This window comes from Castanea sativa, chromosome 10 (assembly GCF_040712315.1).
Source record: "Castanea sativa cultivar Marrone di Chiusa Pesio chromosome 10, ASM4071231v1".
NCBI classification, from domain to species: Eukaryota; Viridiplantae; Streptophyta; class Magnoliopsida; order Fagales; family Fagaceae; genus Castanea; species Castanea sativa.
In genome coordinates, this window is record NC_134022.1 from 32,826,974 (window position 1) to 32,844,762 (window position 17,789).

The 17,789-nt window shown below is 39.1% G+C and overlaps 2 protein-coding genes across 2 annotated transcripts; one reads left to right on the top strand and one right to left on the bottom strand.

Moving 5' to 3' along the window:
• Positions 1 to 3,182: 3,182 nt before the first annotated feature.
• On the top strand, positions 3,183 to 6,944 carry LOC142612409 (protein FAR1-RELATED SEQUENCE 5-like). Its single transcript, XM_075784505.1, has 7 exons — positions 3,183 to 3,223; positions 4,066 to 4,643; positions 4,758 to 5,641; positions 6,294 to 6,374; positions 6,475 to 6,537; positions 6,665 to 6,734; positions 6,823 to 6,944. Exons 1-7 carry the CDS (start codon positions 3,183 to 3,185, stop codon positions 6,942 to 6,944), a joined length of 1,839 nt encoding a protein of 612 aa, XP_075640620.1.
• A 948-nt stretch (positions 6,945 to 7,892) lies between these two features.
• Positions 7,893 to 10,532, bottom strand: LOC142612410 (uncharacterized). The gene is made up of 3 exons (XM_075784507.1): positions 10,503 to 10,532; positions 10,181 to 10,281; positions 7,893 to 8,343 (listed from the first exon to the last, which is right to left on the bottom strand). The coding sequence occupies exons 1-3, from the start codon at positions 10,530 to 10,532 to the stop codon at positions 7,893 to 7,895; spliced, it is 582 nt and encodes a 193-aa protein (XP_075640622.1).
• Positions 10,533 to 17,789: the final 7,257 nt, after the last annotated feature.

Sequence of the window (17,789 nt, forward strand, 5' to 3'; positions counted from 1 at the left end):
TATATATGAAGATATTGGGTTTGGTCACATACGATGGCTGATATATATGATTTTATGCTTGTGCCCACTTCTTCTTGTTTCTTTTTCTTGTTCTTTTTGGTAACTGCCACTTCCAGTTTGAGAGAAACACAAGTGTATGGAGGAGGTAGATCAGGCTGACTTTGTGCCATGGTCCCCTTTGATTCAATCAAAGTCCATAGGATTTCCTCACCAATGTAATAGTGCTCATCCTTATGAAAAGCATGCACCATCACAATCCCATCCCAAACTATTTGAACCGACCCACTAACTTTATTCCTAAATGTCGCAGCTCTTTTTCACATTCCTTTGTTTTTAGCGCTTGTCATTTGAAAGCTGCATCTTCTACTTTAGCGAAGAGAAAGACCTGTATGGGGTTTCATTTTCAACCACATTTAAGTTCAGAAAATGAAAGAATCTTCCATACAATACTTTCGAAAGTTTTGATTCAATTTTGATGTATATTTGCCGTAAGTATTTGAACTATGAAAAGACAGGCTCTTCAAAATAATGGTGATATTTAGGAGCTAGCTAGAGGATGATCGTGTAATTTCTCATTTTGCTATGATAGCCCATTTACGTGTGGGTCTATGCATTCCAAAATTTTCAAAGATGCCTTACGTTGTAATCGATTATTGCTCTAGTGGAAGTCAGCCTTTCTACATCGATTCCTTAATTGTTTGGGTGAAGTTGTTCTTAAACTTCTTCTTTTTATTTTAAAGTTAGCTTTTGCACGTGAAATCGATCCATTCCCTTGGCATCACCTACAAATTGATTTTGGACTCAATTAGGGGTAGATTCATAGATGTAAGATGCAAATTAAGTGTTAATGCCTCCTTATAATTAGCAAACCTTAGCATGACTGGCTCCACAATACCTTTCTTTAGGATATCGTCTTGTAACTGATAATTCTTGTGTAAGAGAATTTATGGCTAAGGATATTTCTTGAAAGAAATCAGGAACTATTAATTTATTTATTATTACTTATGAACTTCCTATTCAAATGGTAAAAGTTTTACATTGTTTATTGACCTTTTGACACAAAGTACATGCTCATTGGCTCTCATGGGGATGACATGATGAGTGAAAACTGACAGAAAGGCCGTAAATGATTTTGTGGTGAAAGGGTTTATCTCATCGAGTACTACTTTTACTTGGGTTATACATATAAACTCCCTCCTCTCTTCTTACTTAACTTTTACAAAAACATATATAGTAATTAATATTAATGACCACCTCACAAATAAACTATATTATTATATGTTATTTGAGGATAGCACAAGCAATACGAGTGGGTTTCCTAATTGACTAGCGCCAAGCATTTACCATGCAAACCTAGCTATAGTTCTAACTTGGAGTGTGTATATATATATATATATATATATATATATATATATATATATATATATATATATATATATTTATGAGTTCAAGTTACACATTTTTTAAGCCATAGATTTTTAAGAGATCTAACGGTTGAAAAAACATCATTAAATGTAAATACTTTCTACTTTATTACCTAATTAATACTAGGTTTTGTTTTCTCTCACCTTATTTATTACTTTCCACATGATTAGAGGCACTACCATTTTCAATAACCTGCAAACCTTACATATACTAGTTGTAAGTGCACAATTTGTACCGGACCCAAACGAGTGATAGGCTCAGGCCCAAAGAGTCTTATACAATGAAATTTGTAGAGTATGGGTTTGAAACCTAAGTTAAGGATATTGGAAAGTTAATAAATAGGCTAGAATGCCGCAATCTATGCAAGTAATAGATGAATATGACGAAAAACTCTCATCGGACGAAAGCCGAGGACAATTTTCATAGCCTTTCTTCCTCTAAGCAAAATATTACAATTTTTGTTTAGTTTTTAGAAAAAAAAAAAAAAAAAAAAAAAGGTCCTCCCCCCTTCTTTCCTCTCTTGTCTTCTTATAACCTTCTTCTTCTTCTTTGTTTCATCCACGTGTAACACATATTTTCCTCATAGATACTTGTACCATCTACCACCTTCTTAAAGTCTTCAAATAATAGCTGGAAGGCTGAATACTACTGTTCAGAGGTCATTTCTCCATTAATGCGGCCAGGGAGGTAGATGCAGGGCCTTTAATGCGGTGGTAGCAGCTTTTTCCTCAGATATTTCTCACACGTTCCTGCTTTTAACGGGTGCTTGGATCACGCCTTTACCCAACAGGTCTTCCAGAATTCTGTCTTTAAATCCTTTAGCAAGTCCCCTGGCCTTTACTGGGCCTGTCCGAGGAGATACTCCTCCTCGGACAACTCCTCGGACCATTATAGTGCGGACTGACCTGTGGGCCTAAAAGACTCTGATTGAACAGACTTATATCAACTAACCAGGCTCAAGGCCCAAACGTGCATTTAAGCATTTTTACCCTCACCCTAGCAACCCACCATAGTCAACCTCCCACATCTCCGCAAAGAATTTTTTTTTTTTTTTTTTTTTGAGTTAAATCTCCGCAAATAAGCTACTGAACAGTACACTAAAAAGTGTCATTAAAAAAAAAAAAAAAAAAAAAAATTTGATTTCAAGACCTTACCAAAGTGATCTGTATTTAATATTTATTATCGTATATATATTGTTACTGATGAGATTTATTCTATATAAATTAAATTACAAAGTGATAAACACTAAATAAATCTAGGATATTTATATTATCTTTGGAGTTAGATCACTTTGATAAATACTAGGATATGATTATATAAATATCCCAGAGATAATATAAATATCCTAGATTTGATAATATAATAAGAGTATTATGCAGATAAATACTAGGATATTTATCTTGAAATATAAATAAAGCAATTAGATAATATATAATACTCAAATCAAATATAAATATCCTAGGATTTATCTCTAGGAGTCAGGATATTTATATTTGATTTGAACTTGTATCTATTTAGTGTTTATCACTTTGTAATTTAATTTATATAGAATAGAACTCATCAGTGATAATATATATACGGTAAATACTAAATATAGATCACTTTTGATAAGGTCTTGAAATCAAAGCTTTTTTTTTTTTTTGAAATCAAAGCTTTTTTTTTTTTTTTTTAATGACGCTTTCTAGTGTACCGTTCAATAGCTTATTTGCGGAGATTAAAAATAAAAAATAAAAAAATAAAAAAACTTCTTTGCGGAAATGTGGGAGGTTAGCTATGGTGGGCTGCTAGTATATGTAAGGTTTGCACGTTATTGAAAAGGGTCTGGCTTACCTCTAGAGAAAATTTAACTAAATATCTCCTTTTGTTTTAAACAAAAGTTGTCACATCACTCATTAATAAACCAACGGTGGAGATTAAAAACTCAATGCCACCTCATTAAATTTTAAGCAAAAATTAACAGACCCACCCAAGACTAACTTATGCTTCTTCTCACGTTAACAACATTAACGTTTTTTTTTTTTCCTTCTCACATTAACAGTGCCTGCCCAAGTTCTCCCTCTCTCTTTTTTTTTTTTTTTCTTTTTTCCAGCCTGCCAAATCAGATTTTAGAACTGGGCTAAAGCATATGTGAAGATGTCATTTTGCTACTTCTTCTCACATTAATGTTAATGGTTTTTTTTTTTTTTTAACTTCATCGACTCTTCAGTTCCAAAACTCAGCGCCAAAATACAAAAATAGCAATAAAAAAAAATGTTTTGCCGCCCAAGTTCTCCCTCTCTTTTTATTTATTTTTCTTTTTTCCAGCCTACCAAATCAGATTTTAGAACTATTCGGTATAATCTTTAGAAAAAAGAGTGAAGAAGAAGAAGAAATTTCTTTGCAAACTGTCAGAGTATCAGAGAAAGTATTTCCATCTTGACTTTTTATTTCTTATTCAATCCTATGTTTATGAGATGTCAAAATAATTAAAAGATTAAGTTTAGGCTAAATATTATTAAATCTATGAGTTTTTCTATCATTGTTAATAAATCTAGGCAAATAATGTATAAGATTACAAAAGTTTTGCCATCATTCATTCTTTTATTTTCATTTTTCAGTGGTAATTCATGTTTCTTGTACATTTTGATTTATATTTAACAGTTACATGGAAGAGGAAAACAATGATGATAGTCAAAAATTGGATACTGATTATATTCCAAAACTTGGCATTGAATTTGGTTCTGAACAAGAGGCATATGACTTTTATAATGAGTGTGGAAGAAATTCTGGATTTAGTATTCGAAAAGAATGGTGCAATAAAAGAAAAAAAGATGGTGTGGTGACTTCAAGAAAGTTTACTTGTTGTAAAGAGGGAAATAAAGCCCCATGGGAGAGAGATGGTGAAAATAAGTATGAACGGGCTGAAACAAGGACAGGTTGCAATGCTCATATGATAATTCGGCTTGATAAAAAGAAGGGGAAATATTTTACACATAGCCTTGAGCTCAACCATAATCATATTCTCCATATTCCACAATGTGCTCACATGATGCCATCCCAACGAAAGGTCTCAAAAGCACAAGCAATGGAAATTGATTTGGCTTATGATAGTTGTATAAAATTGAAGGATTCATATGAGTTCATGGCCAGGCAAGTTGGTGGTAGAGATGTTGTTGGTTACACCTTGCAAGATCAAAAGAATTACCATTATAGTAAATGGCAAAAAGAACAGAAATGTGGTGAGGCGGGGAGTTTATTTAAATAGTTTCAAAAACAAAGGAAAGAGAATCCTTCCTTTTACTATGCAGTACAGTTAGATGCTTCAAAACTAATAACAAATATTTTTTGGGCAGATGCGCAAATGATTGTTGATTATAAGTTATTTGGTGATGTGGTTTCTTTTGATACAACGTACAAAACTAATAAGGAGTATCGACCCCTTGCAATGTTTGTTGGGTTTAATCATCATAGAAAGTCTACGATATTTGGGGCTGCCCTTTTATATGAGGAAACTATTGATACATTTCAGTGGTTGTTTAAAGCATTTTTTGAAGCAATGTCTGGGAAGAAACCAAATACAATTTTTACTGATCAAGATCCGGCAATGGCAAAAGCCATCTCATTGGTGATGCCAAATACTTATCATCGATTATGTAAATGGCATTTAATGCAAAATGCTCTCAAGGGTGTCAACCATTTATTACGAGGTGAGGATGAATTTAGAAGTGATCTCGATGCATGTTTTAAAATTTGGGAAGAGGAGGAAGAGTTTCTTAGTGCTTGGGATGCAATACTTCATAAGTACAATGCTTTTGATAATTCTTGGCTTCAAAGTGCATTTGAAGTGAAAGAGAAATGGGCTAAAGCATATGTCAAGATGTCATTTTCTGCAGGAATGACTACAACTCAATTGAGTGAGAGTATAAACTCTGATTTGAAGGATTATTTACAGTCAGACTATGATATTGTAAAATTCTTCATACATTTTGAGAGACTACTTGATGCTAAACGTTACAAGGAGTTGAAGGGTGAGTACAATTTAAGGCAAAAGTTGCCAAAAGTTAAGATTGCGTCACCTATGCTAATTCAAGCAGCACATATTTATACACCTAAATTATTTTTGAAGTTTCAAGAGCAATATGAAGAGTTCCAAGGAGCTTTTGTGAAGGAGCATGTTGAAAGAAATGCATCTCATGAGTATATAGTTTCAATATATGGTAAGCCAAAAGATCGTCAAGTAATTTGGAATCCTTTTGAAAAGATTGTTTAATGTAGTTGTAGAAAGTTTGAAAGAGGTGGAATTTTGTGTAGTCATGCTTTAAAAATTCTTGATGTTATGGATATTAAAGTTCTTCTAGAGAAATACATCCTTAAGAGATGGACAAAAGATGCAAAAAATGAGATTGTCCAAGACTTTAATGGACATGATATCAAATCTAACACCAAGTTGGAAGTTACAACTCGATATAAGTTTTTGGGTCCAATGTATGTCAAGCCTATAGCTCGAGCAAGTGAATGTGAGGAAGCATACGAGCTAGCATTGGGAAGCTATAATGAGTTGAGCAAAACAATTGATGATATACTTAGAAAAAAATCTAATCCCTGTCAAGTTGATATTAACCAAGAAAATTCATCAGACGAGATAACAACCATTTCTGCTAAGGGTCTCAAGAAGAAGCAAGGCTGTAAAGGAAGATGCTAGATTAAAAGTAGTCTTGAAAAGCCCAAAAAGAAGAAAAAAGGAAGCATCCATCAACTCATACAAACAAATCAGTGTTTACAAGTACTAGTCTCACCATTATAATTTTTAACATTTATACTGCTTCACAAATATTCTAGGTTCTTTATTTAAGGACATAATAATTTACTAAACATTACACATTATGTAGGATAAGCATTTAACTTCACCTATGCAAGTTAATGGGGCCATTAGTTATAATCCTCTACCATACATAGATCATTCAGTTCAGGTAACTTCATCCATGTTGTTTAATATTTTTTTTTCCCCTTCATTTTAGGTGATTTTGATTTCATAAATTGTACACTATTATTGATCACTAATAAATATAGGATTTGTACATTCCTCATTTTTCAAGTGTTGGTGAACCTTGTAATCCTTCGTCGTTATCTCAGGTACCATTGTATTAGAGTTTACTTTGAGTGCATAAATGAGAATTATTTGAATTTTATTTGGTAACAACTAGTTTTATACTATAAGATTAATCATCATTTTTAACTATTATGTTTCTACTATATACAGGGAAAGAGGATTAGAAATGATCAAGAACAAAATTCATTTGGAACTTTTGAGAATTCAGTAAATTTTTGTGGTAAGAAAAGAAATGAAGAATTTTCAAGAGACATATGTGGATTTTCTAATAGTTAATATTTGGCTAATAGTTGTAATGTGTCAAGCAGGAATGACAAATCCTCATGTTCCTCTTCCATGTTCTAAGAATCCTAGTGATCTTGAAGGGGATGATATCAATTCATTGCTTACAAAGTTTACAACCGGTAAAATTGAAGCTTTTTTGACCTGATCTTCGAATGGATGCAGCAAATTCTTAGTTTTGAATGATTGTAAATAACCATTGTTTTTAATTGTTGGAGCTGACAATTTATACTACTTTTTGGAGCTCAAAGTTTGTAATTGTTAGAGCTCATGATTTATGTTTTTTTTTTGGAGCTTGAAGATTGTAATTGTGGAACTCACAGTTTATGCTATTTTGTTGGAGCTCAAAGTTTGTAATGGTCAAAGTTCTTTTTGTCTTTAATGCTACTTTGTACTTTTTTAGCAAATAATTTATGCAAATTAGAAGAATAGTATGTTGTTGTGCTATTGGCTTGCAGGAAGTGTATATATATATATATTAATCTATGTTGTTGCGGTTTTAAAATTTCTAATAGGTGCCTAGTGAAGTGCTGTAGCTGCTGCATAACTGGTGCAATGCTATAGTTGTTGCATAACTGATGCAGTGTTGTGGCTGCTGCATAACTAGTAGTGTTGTGGCTGTTGCATAACTGGTGCAGTGCTATGGCTGCTTCAGTTTGCTAGCTTGCCTTAGCATGATTCCTTCAAATACAATGCTTCCTTCACAGTATATGCTAGTTGGCCCTGGCCCTATTTGAAATTCTTTGGGAACTTTTCTCAAGCACTAGGCATGCATTTTTTTTAACCCAAAATAAAAACCATCCATTCAAAGAGCACACCTCCTCATTACAAACAATTAAGGTAGTAATCATGAAAAACTACAAAATTACAAGACTGTCAATTCGAAATTACTGTAAATAATCCTTTTTATTTTAATAGGTGAAAAGTTCAGAAATTTATATAAATAATCCTTCAAATCAGTATTTCTACTCTAACTCAATTGAGTTTTTTTTTTTTGAAAAAGAATATATATATTGCATTGCAACAAAGAAAGGGATACAAAGAAAAGATCCTGTTGTAAAAGATTAGTGCAGCATGTCTGCTTGTACAAAAGGATCTAAAAAGAGGGGTTAACCCCTTTCCACAAATGAGTAGAGCCATTCCTACGGGCAAAATGAGCAAGTTCATGGGCTGCATAATTGAAGGCCCGATTGAGATGCTTGAAGGAGCAGAAAATGAAGGAAGCTTGGGCGTGGATAATGTCTTGGATAATGTGCCCGTTTAGGGTCCCAACAGCAGATTCATTGATAGAATTTATCACTATGATAGCATCACTTTCAAAGATCACGTGGGGAAGCTGCAGCTCTTGAGCAAGCAAGACACCTTGCTCCATAGCAAGGACTTCCACCAGGTCAGCTGAGTAGTGAGTTTGAAGAGGCTTGTAAAGAGCAACAATTGTTCCACCTTTGCAGTCTCTAATGATGACTCCAATGTTGGAGATCCCTTCAAGGTCTGATGAAGCCCCATCCACATTAATCTTGAAAACACCAGGAGGTGGAGGGGTCCAGCTGCAAGGATGAGTAGGCCTTTCTAACTCAATTGAGTTGTAGCCATTCCTTTAGAAAATGACATCTTCACATATGCTTTAGCCCAGTTCTAAAATCTGATTTGGCTGGCTGGAAAAAAGAAAAAAAAAAAGAGAGGGAGAACTTGGGCGGGCACTATTAACGTGAGAAGGAAAAAAAAAACGTTAGTGAAAACATTAACGTTGTTAACGTGAGAAGAAGCAGCAGTTAGTCTTGGGTGGGTCTGTTAGTTTTTGCTTAAAATTTAATGAGGTGGCATTGAGATTATAATCTCCACCGTTGGTTTATTAATGAGTGATGTGGCAACTTCTGTTTAAAACAAAAGGAGATATCAAGTTAAATTTTCACTGGAGGTAAGCCAAACCCGATTGAAAATGGTAATGCCCTCTAATCATGTGGAAAGCAATAAATAAGGTGAGAGAAAACAAATCTTAGTATTAATTAGGTAATAAGGTGGAAAGTATTTACATTTAATGATGTTTTTTCAACCGCTAGATCTCTTAAAAATCTATGGCTTAAAAAATGTGTAACTTTCATGGAGTTACACTCGGTGTAACTTGAACCCATCTCATATATATAAATATATATATATATATATATATATATATATATATATATAGTTGCAAGTTGCAACTTAAATCTCAATTTTAGCTGATCCAGTAACAAAATATACCTCACTGGTTTTGGAAATAAAAACTCTCTCTCTAAAGAAAAGGGAGAGTCAAAAAGCGAAAGACGGAATGAAGGCAAGGCAGGCTTACAAAAAAAAAGGGTATATTGCCCAACAAAAACTACATTATTATTTTTTTTAATTTAATTTATATTTTATATTAAAAAAAAACAAAAAAACAAACAAAACAAAACAAAAAACTACATTAGCCGGGCAAGCTAGGCCCCAAAAAAGATAGGTTAAAGCACATGTCCTAACTCAAGTATATGGTTGGCAAAAAACTGATATCATGTGGAGTGGGTGCATACATGATTACCTATGTTTTCGGAAAAAAGTCAATTAGATAGTCTTGAGTGGAGTTAGGGAGTGTCCCAAAACAAGAGGACTTCATGACTAAACCACAATGAATATAAAGGACATAATAGATAGTACAAAAACAGGCAAATGCAAATGGAAAGCAGAAACTTATAACTTGCATTATTCATTAAAAGCGGGCAAAAGTTGTGTACGTGGAGGCTAAAAAGAAGTAGACCAAGTCCAGCATTTTCACTAAAAACTATGACCAATAAGTCTAGAGACAAAGAAATTTAGGACCGCGAAGATGGCAAATTAGTAGTAGGTAAAAGAAGTTATTAATTAGTAGTAAATTCGCATGAAAATTAATAAAAATTCATTAACTCAATTTATATGAAAAATATTGTGAAATTTGTTATATCAGTAGCATTACTAAATTAGGACTGTACATTGGCCCTCTCTCCTACCACTCTTTAAATTTTTTTAAACATTATTTCAAATGAAGACTCTATGGGACACTATTCTTTTGTAGATCCAATACTTACAAAACTCATCACAATAATGCCACGTATACAAGGCCCAAGACTTGTTGGGCCTCGAGTCCTACAATATCATGTACAAAATCACGTACTCTATCAGGTCTGTGAACACGGTCCGGATGGTCCTCAGCACCCAACTCAAATCCAGAAAACGCTATGAAGCTAGTTATGATATAAACCATGAAAGTAAGATCCTGCTTGTTCGGGGAATGTAATTTCCCCAAAAGATGAGTCCCCGAAAGCTCAGTGAAGCCTAGGGAGTATCGTTGCCGGGCAGTCCATCCAGCGGTGGAACCAATTCCAATGCAACTCTCACCTCCTCCCACTCCCAACTAAACACCCACTCAAGGGTAATAGCATTGGACCTCTCCTCCCACTCACCATGAAAACAATCATAATCCTTCCACTAACCTTAGGCTATAAATAAGAGATGAGAATTTGATAATGAGGTTGGCAATTTTAGAGAGAAAATACTGATGAAAGAGGGTGACCATTCTGGGAAAATAGGGGGAATAATTCTGAGAACATAGGAGATAAGAGTATTAGGGTTTCCGAACATAGGACCACTCGTTGTAGGAAATACAAAAGCCCATAAAGTAAATAAATTCTGAGCCCAAATAGAGTTTAAGTCCAATAACCACATTTTGGGCACGCACAATTAGCGCCATCTGTGGGAATCTCCTACGTAGTTGTGGTTCTATCGTGACGCACCCAGGAGAATGTCTGGGAGTCGATTAGGGAGTTATGCTGAAAGTGGTTCTGGAGGGTCTTTGCGGGGATCCACATGGCGAGAGAGAAGGCAAAAAAGGCGCGAAGATAGGCAGCATGAGGAAGCAGAGCAGTCCGGGCTCGGAGAAAGATCGTTTCAAACGCCCCGAATAGCGTCCGACGCCTCAAGGCGTAACCGCGATAACAGAAGGGATCGGGAGCTTAAGCAAAGAGACCAGGAGCTCAAGTGTCTACTTGGGATGGTGAGAGATTTGGAATTGCAAGCAAGGGGTAGACGTCGGAGGAGGGACCATAAGGAACGAAGGGAAAGGTCGGTTAGTGTGGGGAACCGCCGTGCAGCAGGCTCCCATCAGTCCGGGTCTCATCGACACCGCGATCATTTAAGGGAATACACGGACCGCAATTCAACTTCTCCAGAAGGGGGACGACCTCGAAATATGGCCCTGGATGCGATGAGCCGAGCGTTGTGCCAAGCGGCCCGATCACCATTCTCAAGAGATATTGAAAGCGCACATATGCCAAGCAGATTCACATGGCCACCGTTCAACTCCTACAACAGAAAGACAGACTTGGTGGAGCATGTAAGCCAATACATTCAAATGATGTCTCTACATGCTCAAAATGATGCGCTGATGTGTAAATTTTTCCCTTCAAGCCTCGGCCCCACTGCCCTGAGATGGTTTAACAAATTAAGGAAAGGCTTAATCCACAACTTCTTCGAACTAATCCAGGAGTTTGGTGTAAGTTTCATGACTTGCAACCGAGTCCTGCAGCCTATGGACGCGTTGTTGTCAATGAAAATAGGGGCTAAGGAGACCCTCCGCAACTATGCTAACCGATACTAGGAGTTGTATAACGAGATCGGGGGGGGGGGGGAATGAAAAGATCACGGCGAGCACTTTCCACATGGGGTTGCCCGAAGATTTCGGGCTGAGGGAATCATTGATGAAGTGACCTTCCAAGGATATGAGGCAGTTGATGAGGTGTATCAAGGAGTATAAGCGATTAGAAGATGATCGGTTACAGAGCAAGGGGAAGGCCTCGATCATAAATCATCCACGGAATATTGGTTTCCAACCTAGACCCCGGAAGGATCTAAGGATCCAAGAGTCCGAGCCGGGAATTGGAGAAGTTAATGTGGCCTTCAAGGAGCCGGTACATAGGATCATCGATCAAATAAAAAATGAGCAATATTTTAAGTGGCCGAACAAGATGGGGGCGACCCATCGAGGAGAAATCATAATTTGTATTGTACCTACCACAAAGATAAAGGGTACACCACTGAGCAATGCAGAGTATTGAAAGACCATCTAGAACAGTTGGTGAAGGCTGAGCATCTAAAAGAGTTTCTGGTGGCAACAAGGAATCAGGAGACCCGGTAAGCAAGTCGGCTGCGCGGAAATCCTCTCCCATCTCCTTTGGGGGTAATAGAAGTCATCCATGCAGTACCAAAGAGCGCTCAAGTGTCTGGAACAAAGGGGATATTGACCGTGGTAACGGCAGAAAGTTGTGCAGGCGAACATTCTCCCAGGAAGAAGCTAAGGTACACTAAACAACCCATTGCGTTTGATGATGATGATGATATGGATGGCACCACCCAGCCGCACCACGACGCCTTGGTAGTCACGGCTTGTGTAAGGGGTTTCATAGTAAAAAGAATAATGATAGATCAGGGGAGCGGCGCGGATGTAATGTACCCCAACTTGTACAGGGGGCTCAGCCTGAAGAAGGGGAACTTGTCCAAGAATGATACGCCATTGATGGGGTTTGATGGCCATATGGTAATTTTAGAAAGGTAGATTTCACTCCCCGTCAGCATGGGAGGTAAGGAGGTAACCGTAACGTTCATAGTGGTCACTTCTTTCTTGCCATACACGGCAATCCTTGGAAGGCCATGGATTCGTGATATGGGGGTTGTGCCCTCCACCTTGCATGTAAAGGTCAAGTTTCGCACCGAGGATGGAATCACGGTGATAAGAGGCGATCAGCAGGTAGCCAGGCAGTGTTTAGTGGCCATAGCTGACCAATAGACCAAGGAAAGGGAGTCCATTAAGAAGACCCCCTTATAGCAACTACAGCAACCCCAAGAGGAGGTGGGGCCTAGCTATGCCGAGGATCTGGTGAAAGTGAAGATTCTGCCGGATTGTGAAAGGAATTTCTGATAGGGGCAAGCTTGAAGGACGAAGAGAAGGTGGAGTTGTTACTTTTTCTTGTACAAAACGTGGACGTATTCGCTTGGAGTCCATACGAGGTTCCCGGAGTTGACCCCGAATTTGTAGTTCACAATCTAAATGTGGATCCTTTATGCCTTCCAAAGAAACAGAGGCCGAGGAGATCAGCTAAAGAGCATGTCGAAGCTGTTAGACAGAAGGTTGGGAAGCTGAAGGAAGTGGGGGCCATAAAGGAAACGTTCTTTCTAGAATGGCTTACAAACACTGTGTGGTAAGGAAGAAGAACGATAAATGGAGGGTTTGTGTTGATTTTACTAATTTAAACCGAGCATGCCCAAAGGATCCGTTCCCGATGCCAAAAATTGATCAATTGGTAAATGCTACGTACGGGCACCCAAGGATGAGCTTTCTGGATGCTTTCCAAGATTATCACCAAATTGCCCTATCCGCCAAGGATCAAGAAAAAACTGCATTCATAACACCCGATGCTAATTATCATTATATCGTGATGCCATTCGAATTGAAAAACGTGGGAGCCACTTATCAACAAATGATGACGAGGATGTTTAGGGATAAGATAGGGCGTACAGTCGAGGTCTACATTGATGACATAGTAATAAAAAGCAAGCATGAAGGGCAATATATTGACAACCTTAAACAAGTGTTTGAAATACTCCAGCGACACCAACTGCGTCTCAATGCAGATAAGTGCACTTTCGGGGTAAGGTCCGGCAAGTTCCTAGGCTATTTGATCACCAAACGGGGAATCGAAGTTAACCCCGATCAAATTGAAGCTGTGAAATGTCTCAAACCGCTGAGCAATCTGAAAGAGGTTCAAAAATTGATCAGTATGTTGGCTACCTTTAACCGAAATATTTCCAAGATCGCTGATCGGTGCCGACCGTTTTATCAACTTTTGAAGAAGTGGAAGGGGTTCCAGTGGGACGAGGAGTGTGATAGGGCCTTCCAAGACCTAAAGGACTATCTTGGGCGGGCACCAACGTTGACAGCCCCGGAGCCCGGAGAAGATTTGTATATGTACCTCTCGGTATCCGATCATGTAGCCAGCGCAGTGCTACTGAAGGATAATGGTGTACAGCTGTCAATTTACTACATAAGCAAGACATTCGTTGACACCGAGACTAGGTATTTACCACTAGAGAAATTGGTGTTGGCACTCGTGCATTCCACCCGAAAATTGCCCCATTACTTTCAGGCTCACACCATCCATGCTCTGACTGAGTATCCTCTGCAATCATTGTTGAGGAGATCTGACTTTACGGGAAGGATAGCTAAGTGGGGAACTCGGCTAGGCTCTTTTGACATTAGATACAGGCCAAGGAACTCGATGAAGGGACAAGTACTCGCAAACTTCATTACTGAGTTTTCGCTGAAGAGTATGGAGATAGTTTGCCTCGTGGGGGTCAAGCCGTGGAAGGTATTTGTGGACGGCGCATCCAATACAGCAAGAGCGAGGGCTAGAATTGTGGCCATCACCCCAGAAGGAATAAAGCTGGAATACTCATTCAGATTAGGCTTCATAGCCTCTAATAATGAGGCCGAGTATGAGGCTCTGCTGGTCGGACTGAGAGTTGTCTCGGATTTAGGAGCTAAGGAGGTGGAGGTTTACTCGGATTCCCGCCTAGTAGTTAATCAAGTGCAGGGGAACTTCGAGGCCAAAGATCCCCAGATGATTGAATATTTGCGGTTGGTAAAACGAACCATGGGCAATTTTTCAAGTGTCAAGGTGGAACAGGTGGCCAGGGGACAGAACTGACACGCCGATTCCTTAGCGATGCTAGCATCGTTAATAGCCGACAAGGTACCCCGATTGATCAAAGTGGAGTTAGTGGCTGAACCAATTATTAATGCGAAGGCACCAGTTGCACAAGTCACCATAACCGAGAAGTGTTGGATAGACCCTATCATTGATTTTCTCGCAGAAGACCGAGCTCCAGAAGACGAAAAAGAGGCAGCCAGAGTACGACGGACCGCTGCTCGGTATTGGTTATCTGCCAATCGAAAACTATATCGAAGGTCATTTGAAGGACCATACCTGCAGTGTCTGTGCCCTAGCTAAACTGGAGAACTGCTGTCCGAACTGCATGAAGGCGTGTGCGGCAGTCACGTTGGCGGACGTTCACTGGCTCACCGAGCAATGACTCAGGGATTTTGGTGGCCACAGATGCAGAAGGACGCCCTCGAATATACGTGGAGGTGCGAGCAATGTCAAAGGCATGCCCCAACGATCCACCAACCTACTGGAAACCTGAATCCTGTTAGTAGCCCATGGCCTTTCGCTTAGTGGGGGCTGGACATAGTTGAATCTTTTCATCGGGCGACAAGCAACCGGAGATTTGTACTGGTAGCAGTGGACTACTTCATAAAATGGGCAGAAGCGGAGGCACTGGCGAACATTCGAGATGTTGACGTCAAGAAGTTCGTATGAAGAAACATTATAACGAGATTTGGGGTGCCAGAGTCTCTTGTGTCAGACAATGGTTTGCAGTTCAACAACAAAGCTTTCTATGAGTTCTGCAGTAACCTCGGCATCAGGAACCGGTATTCTACACCAGCACATCCGCAAAGCAATGGCCAGGCTGAAGCTACCAATAAGGCCATCGTTAACAGATTAAAGAAGAGGTTAGAGAGCGCCAAAGGCAAGTGGGCTGAGGAATTACCAAGCACCCTATGGGCATACCGGACAACTCCGAGGAGATCCACGGGAGAAACACCATTTTCTCTAACTTTCGGAGCAGAGGCTGTCATCCCCGCCGATGTAAACCTATGCAGCGCCCGAGTCGCAGGATTCACTCTAGCCGAGAATGAAAAGCTGATGTTCAAACAGCTAAATTTGTTGGAGGAGCACCGCAAAGCGGCGACCATTCGGCTAGCAGAATATTAGCAAAAACTCGCCTGAAGATACAACAGAAGCATGAGAAGAAGGGAGTTTGCCGCGGGAGATCTAGTGTTTTGTAAGGTCGTAGGGAATACACGAGACATCAATGTAGGGGAACTAGCCCCGTCTTGGGAAGGATCCTATAGAGTGACTGCCATTGCAGGTGTAGGAGCATACTACTTAGAAGATTTGGAGGAAAAACCACTTTCCCGGCCATGGAATGTTCATAACTTAAAGAAGTTTTATCACTGACCAGTCGTCCACCAAGGTGTAAATTGAATGTAATTTTACAATATATGTATCACGTATTAATATGACGGTATTTATTCATGCAAGTGCATTTAACTCCATTACTGTTAATTTATGATTACCGGTCAACAAATACAGAGAGAATTGTGTAGGCCAAGGAAACTCATTTTACGCTGAGGATAGAAACCTGTCCTCGGTTCGATTTTTATCACCGAGTAGGTGGAAATCTTCAGTTATAATGTCTAAGAGCAGAAATCTGTTCTCGATTCGATTTCCATCACCGAGCAGATGGAAACCTTAAGTTATAATGTTCTAAGGGTAGAAACCTGTCCTCGGTTCGATCTTATCACCGAGCAGGTGGAAACCTTAAATTATAATTTTCTAAGGACAGAAACCTGTCCTCAGTTCGATTTTTATCACCGAAAGGGCTTGACTGAAGGATTGCCAAGTCTTGTACACGAGGGTGCAACCGAGTATGAGGTGCAATGCCCGGAGCTGCCCGGAGCTGTGGACGAATATCTCAGACCTAAGCACGAAATTTAGGTCTCTTATATTCACCACTCTAAGATACTAGGTAAATACTTTACCATCTACAACAAAGAAATACAGTGGGTCAGTGTCCATATTAAAAACGAAGAAATGGAAAAAATGAATTAGTGATCGGTACGAACCAACTTCGCGCCGCAAGAGGGGGCAAGGGATGTCACCGGTAAACCAGTTGCCACACACCCGGACGAACTCTCCGGCAGAATTCCTGTTAGAATCAGGCAGGCATGAAATTAGCCATACCCACGTATCTCTGACCTTCAAATAATAATTGGTGTCCTTATTCTCACACAGACTGTACATATAGTTTATATTGTAATGGGTCAATCTCAGACCGTATATTTGATTCAACCTACTTACACAATTAACTACTCGGTAAAAATTAGGAGGGAGTTGATCCGAGCATAAACCATAAAACCTAAGGGTATCAAGCAAGAATGCATCCACGGGGAACCTAACCCCACCCTCCAAAATTGACATCAAAGGGAAAAAAGCGGTGTTAGAACCTCTATAAAGAGAAAATTCGCTCTCATGGCAATACGCCACATCTACATCCTCAAGGATGTTAAATGTTTGCTTGAAGGTGGCTAAGGACGCTTCAGTGTTCAAAAGGTGAGCGTAACCCATCCTAGACTCCAAGATTGAGGAAAGAAACTAAAGTAAAAGAGAGAGGTAGAAGACTTACTTTAGGCTCTAAAAGAGAGGGGTATTCTGGGCTGAAGGATTAACACGCAGATGAATACTCGGCAGAGAAGAAACTCAAAGAATGGAGATTGTAAAAATGAAAAAAGGATTCAATGTGACTTATTTATAGGAACCACACGGGAGAGGATTAATGTTGATTAATAAATGGGAAGCGGGAAATCCTGCAAATCCCCACGCCAATTGCCACGCGCATGCCACCTCGGTTCACGAACCATCAGGCAATGATGACAACTGAGCCAGCGGTCACATACCGCACGACTTTTTAGGAGCACCTTAATGAATCTTCTGAACCACCTTACCCCTGTCCGTTCAGTGTCTCGAATAGCACATGTCTCTCATCCTTGACTCGTGCCCGGGAGCTAGGCATGAATCAAGGGGGGGCTATTGTACGGGACACTATTCTTTTGTAGGCCCAATACTCACAAAACCCATCACAATAATGCCACGTATACAAGGCCCAAGACTCGTTGGGCCTCAAGTCCTAAAATATCATGTACAAAATCACATACTCTATCAGTTCCAATGTCACTCTCACCTCCTCCCACTCCCAACTAAACACCCACTCAAGGGTAATAGCATTGGACCTCTCCTCCCACTCACCATGAAAACAATCATAATCCTTCCAC

What these genes read in the sequence shown, in the direction of transcription:
- LOC142612409 (XM_075784505.1), top strand. Translation starts at nt 3,183, where the DNA reads ATGTGGGAGGTTAGCTATGGTGGGCTGCTAGTATATGTAAG. An exon ending in GCAAAAAGAACAGAAATGTG is followed by an intron (nt 4,644 to 4,757) that starts GTGAGGCGGGGA and finishes TTTTTTGGGCAG; the next exon opens with ATGCGCAAATGATTGTTGAT. An exon ending in ACATAGATCATTCAGTTCAG is followed by an intron (nt 6,375 to 6,474) that starts GTAACTTCATCC and finishes TAATAAATATAG; the next exon opens with GATTTGTACATTCCTCATTT.
- LOC142612410 (XM_075784507.1), bottom strand. Translation starts at nt 10,532, where the DNA reads ATGGCGCTAATTGTGCGTGCCCAAAATGTG. An exon ending in TTGTGCGTGCCCAAAATGTG is followed by an intron (nt 10,282 to 10,502) that starts GTTATTGGACTT and finishes TCTTATTTATAG; the next exon opens with CCTAAGGTTAGTGGAAGGAT. An exon ending in TTAGTTGGGAGTGGGAGGAG is followed by an intron (nt 8,344 to 10,180) that starts GTGAGAGTTGCA and finishes TCATCCTTGCAG; the next exon opens with CTGGACCCCTCCACCTCCTG.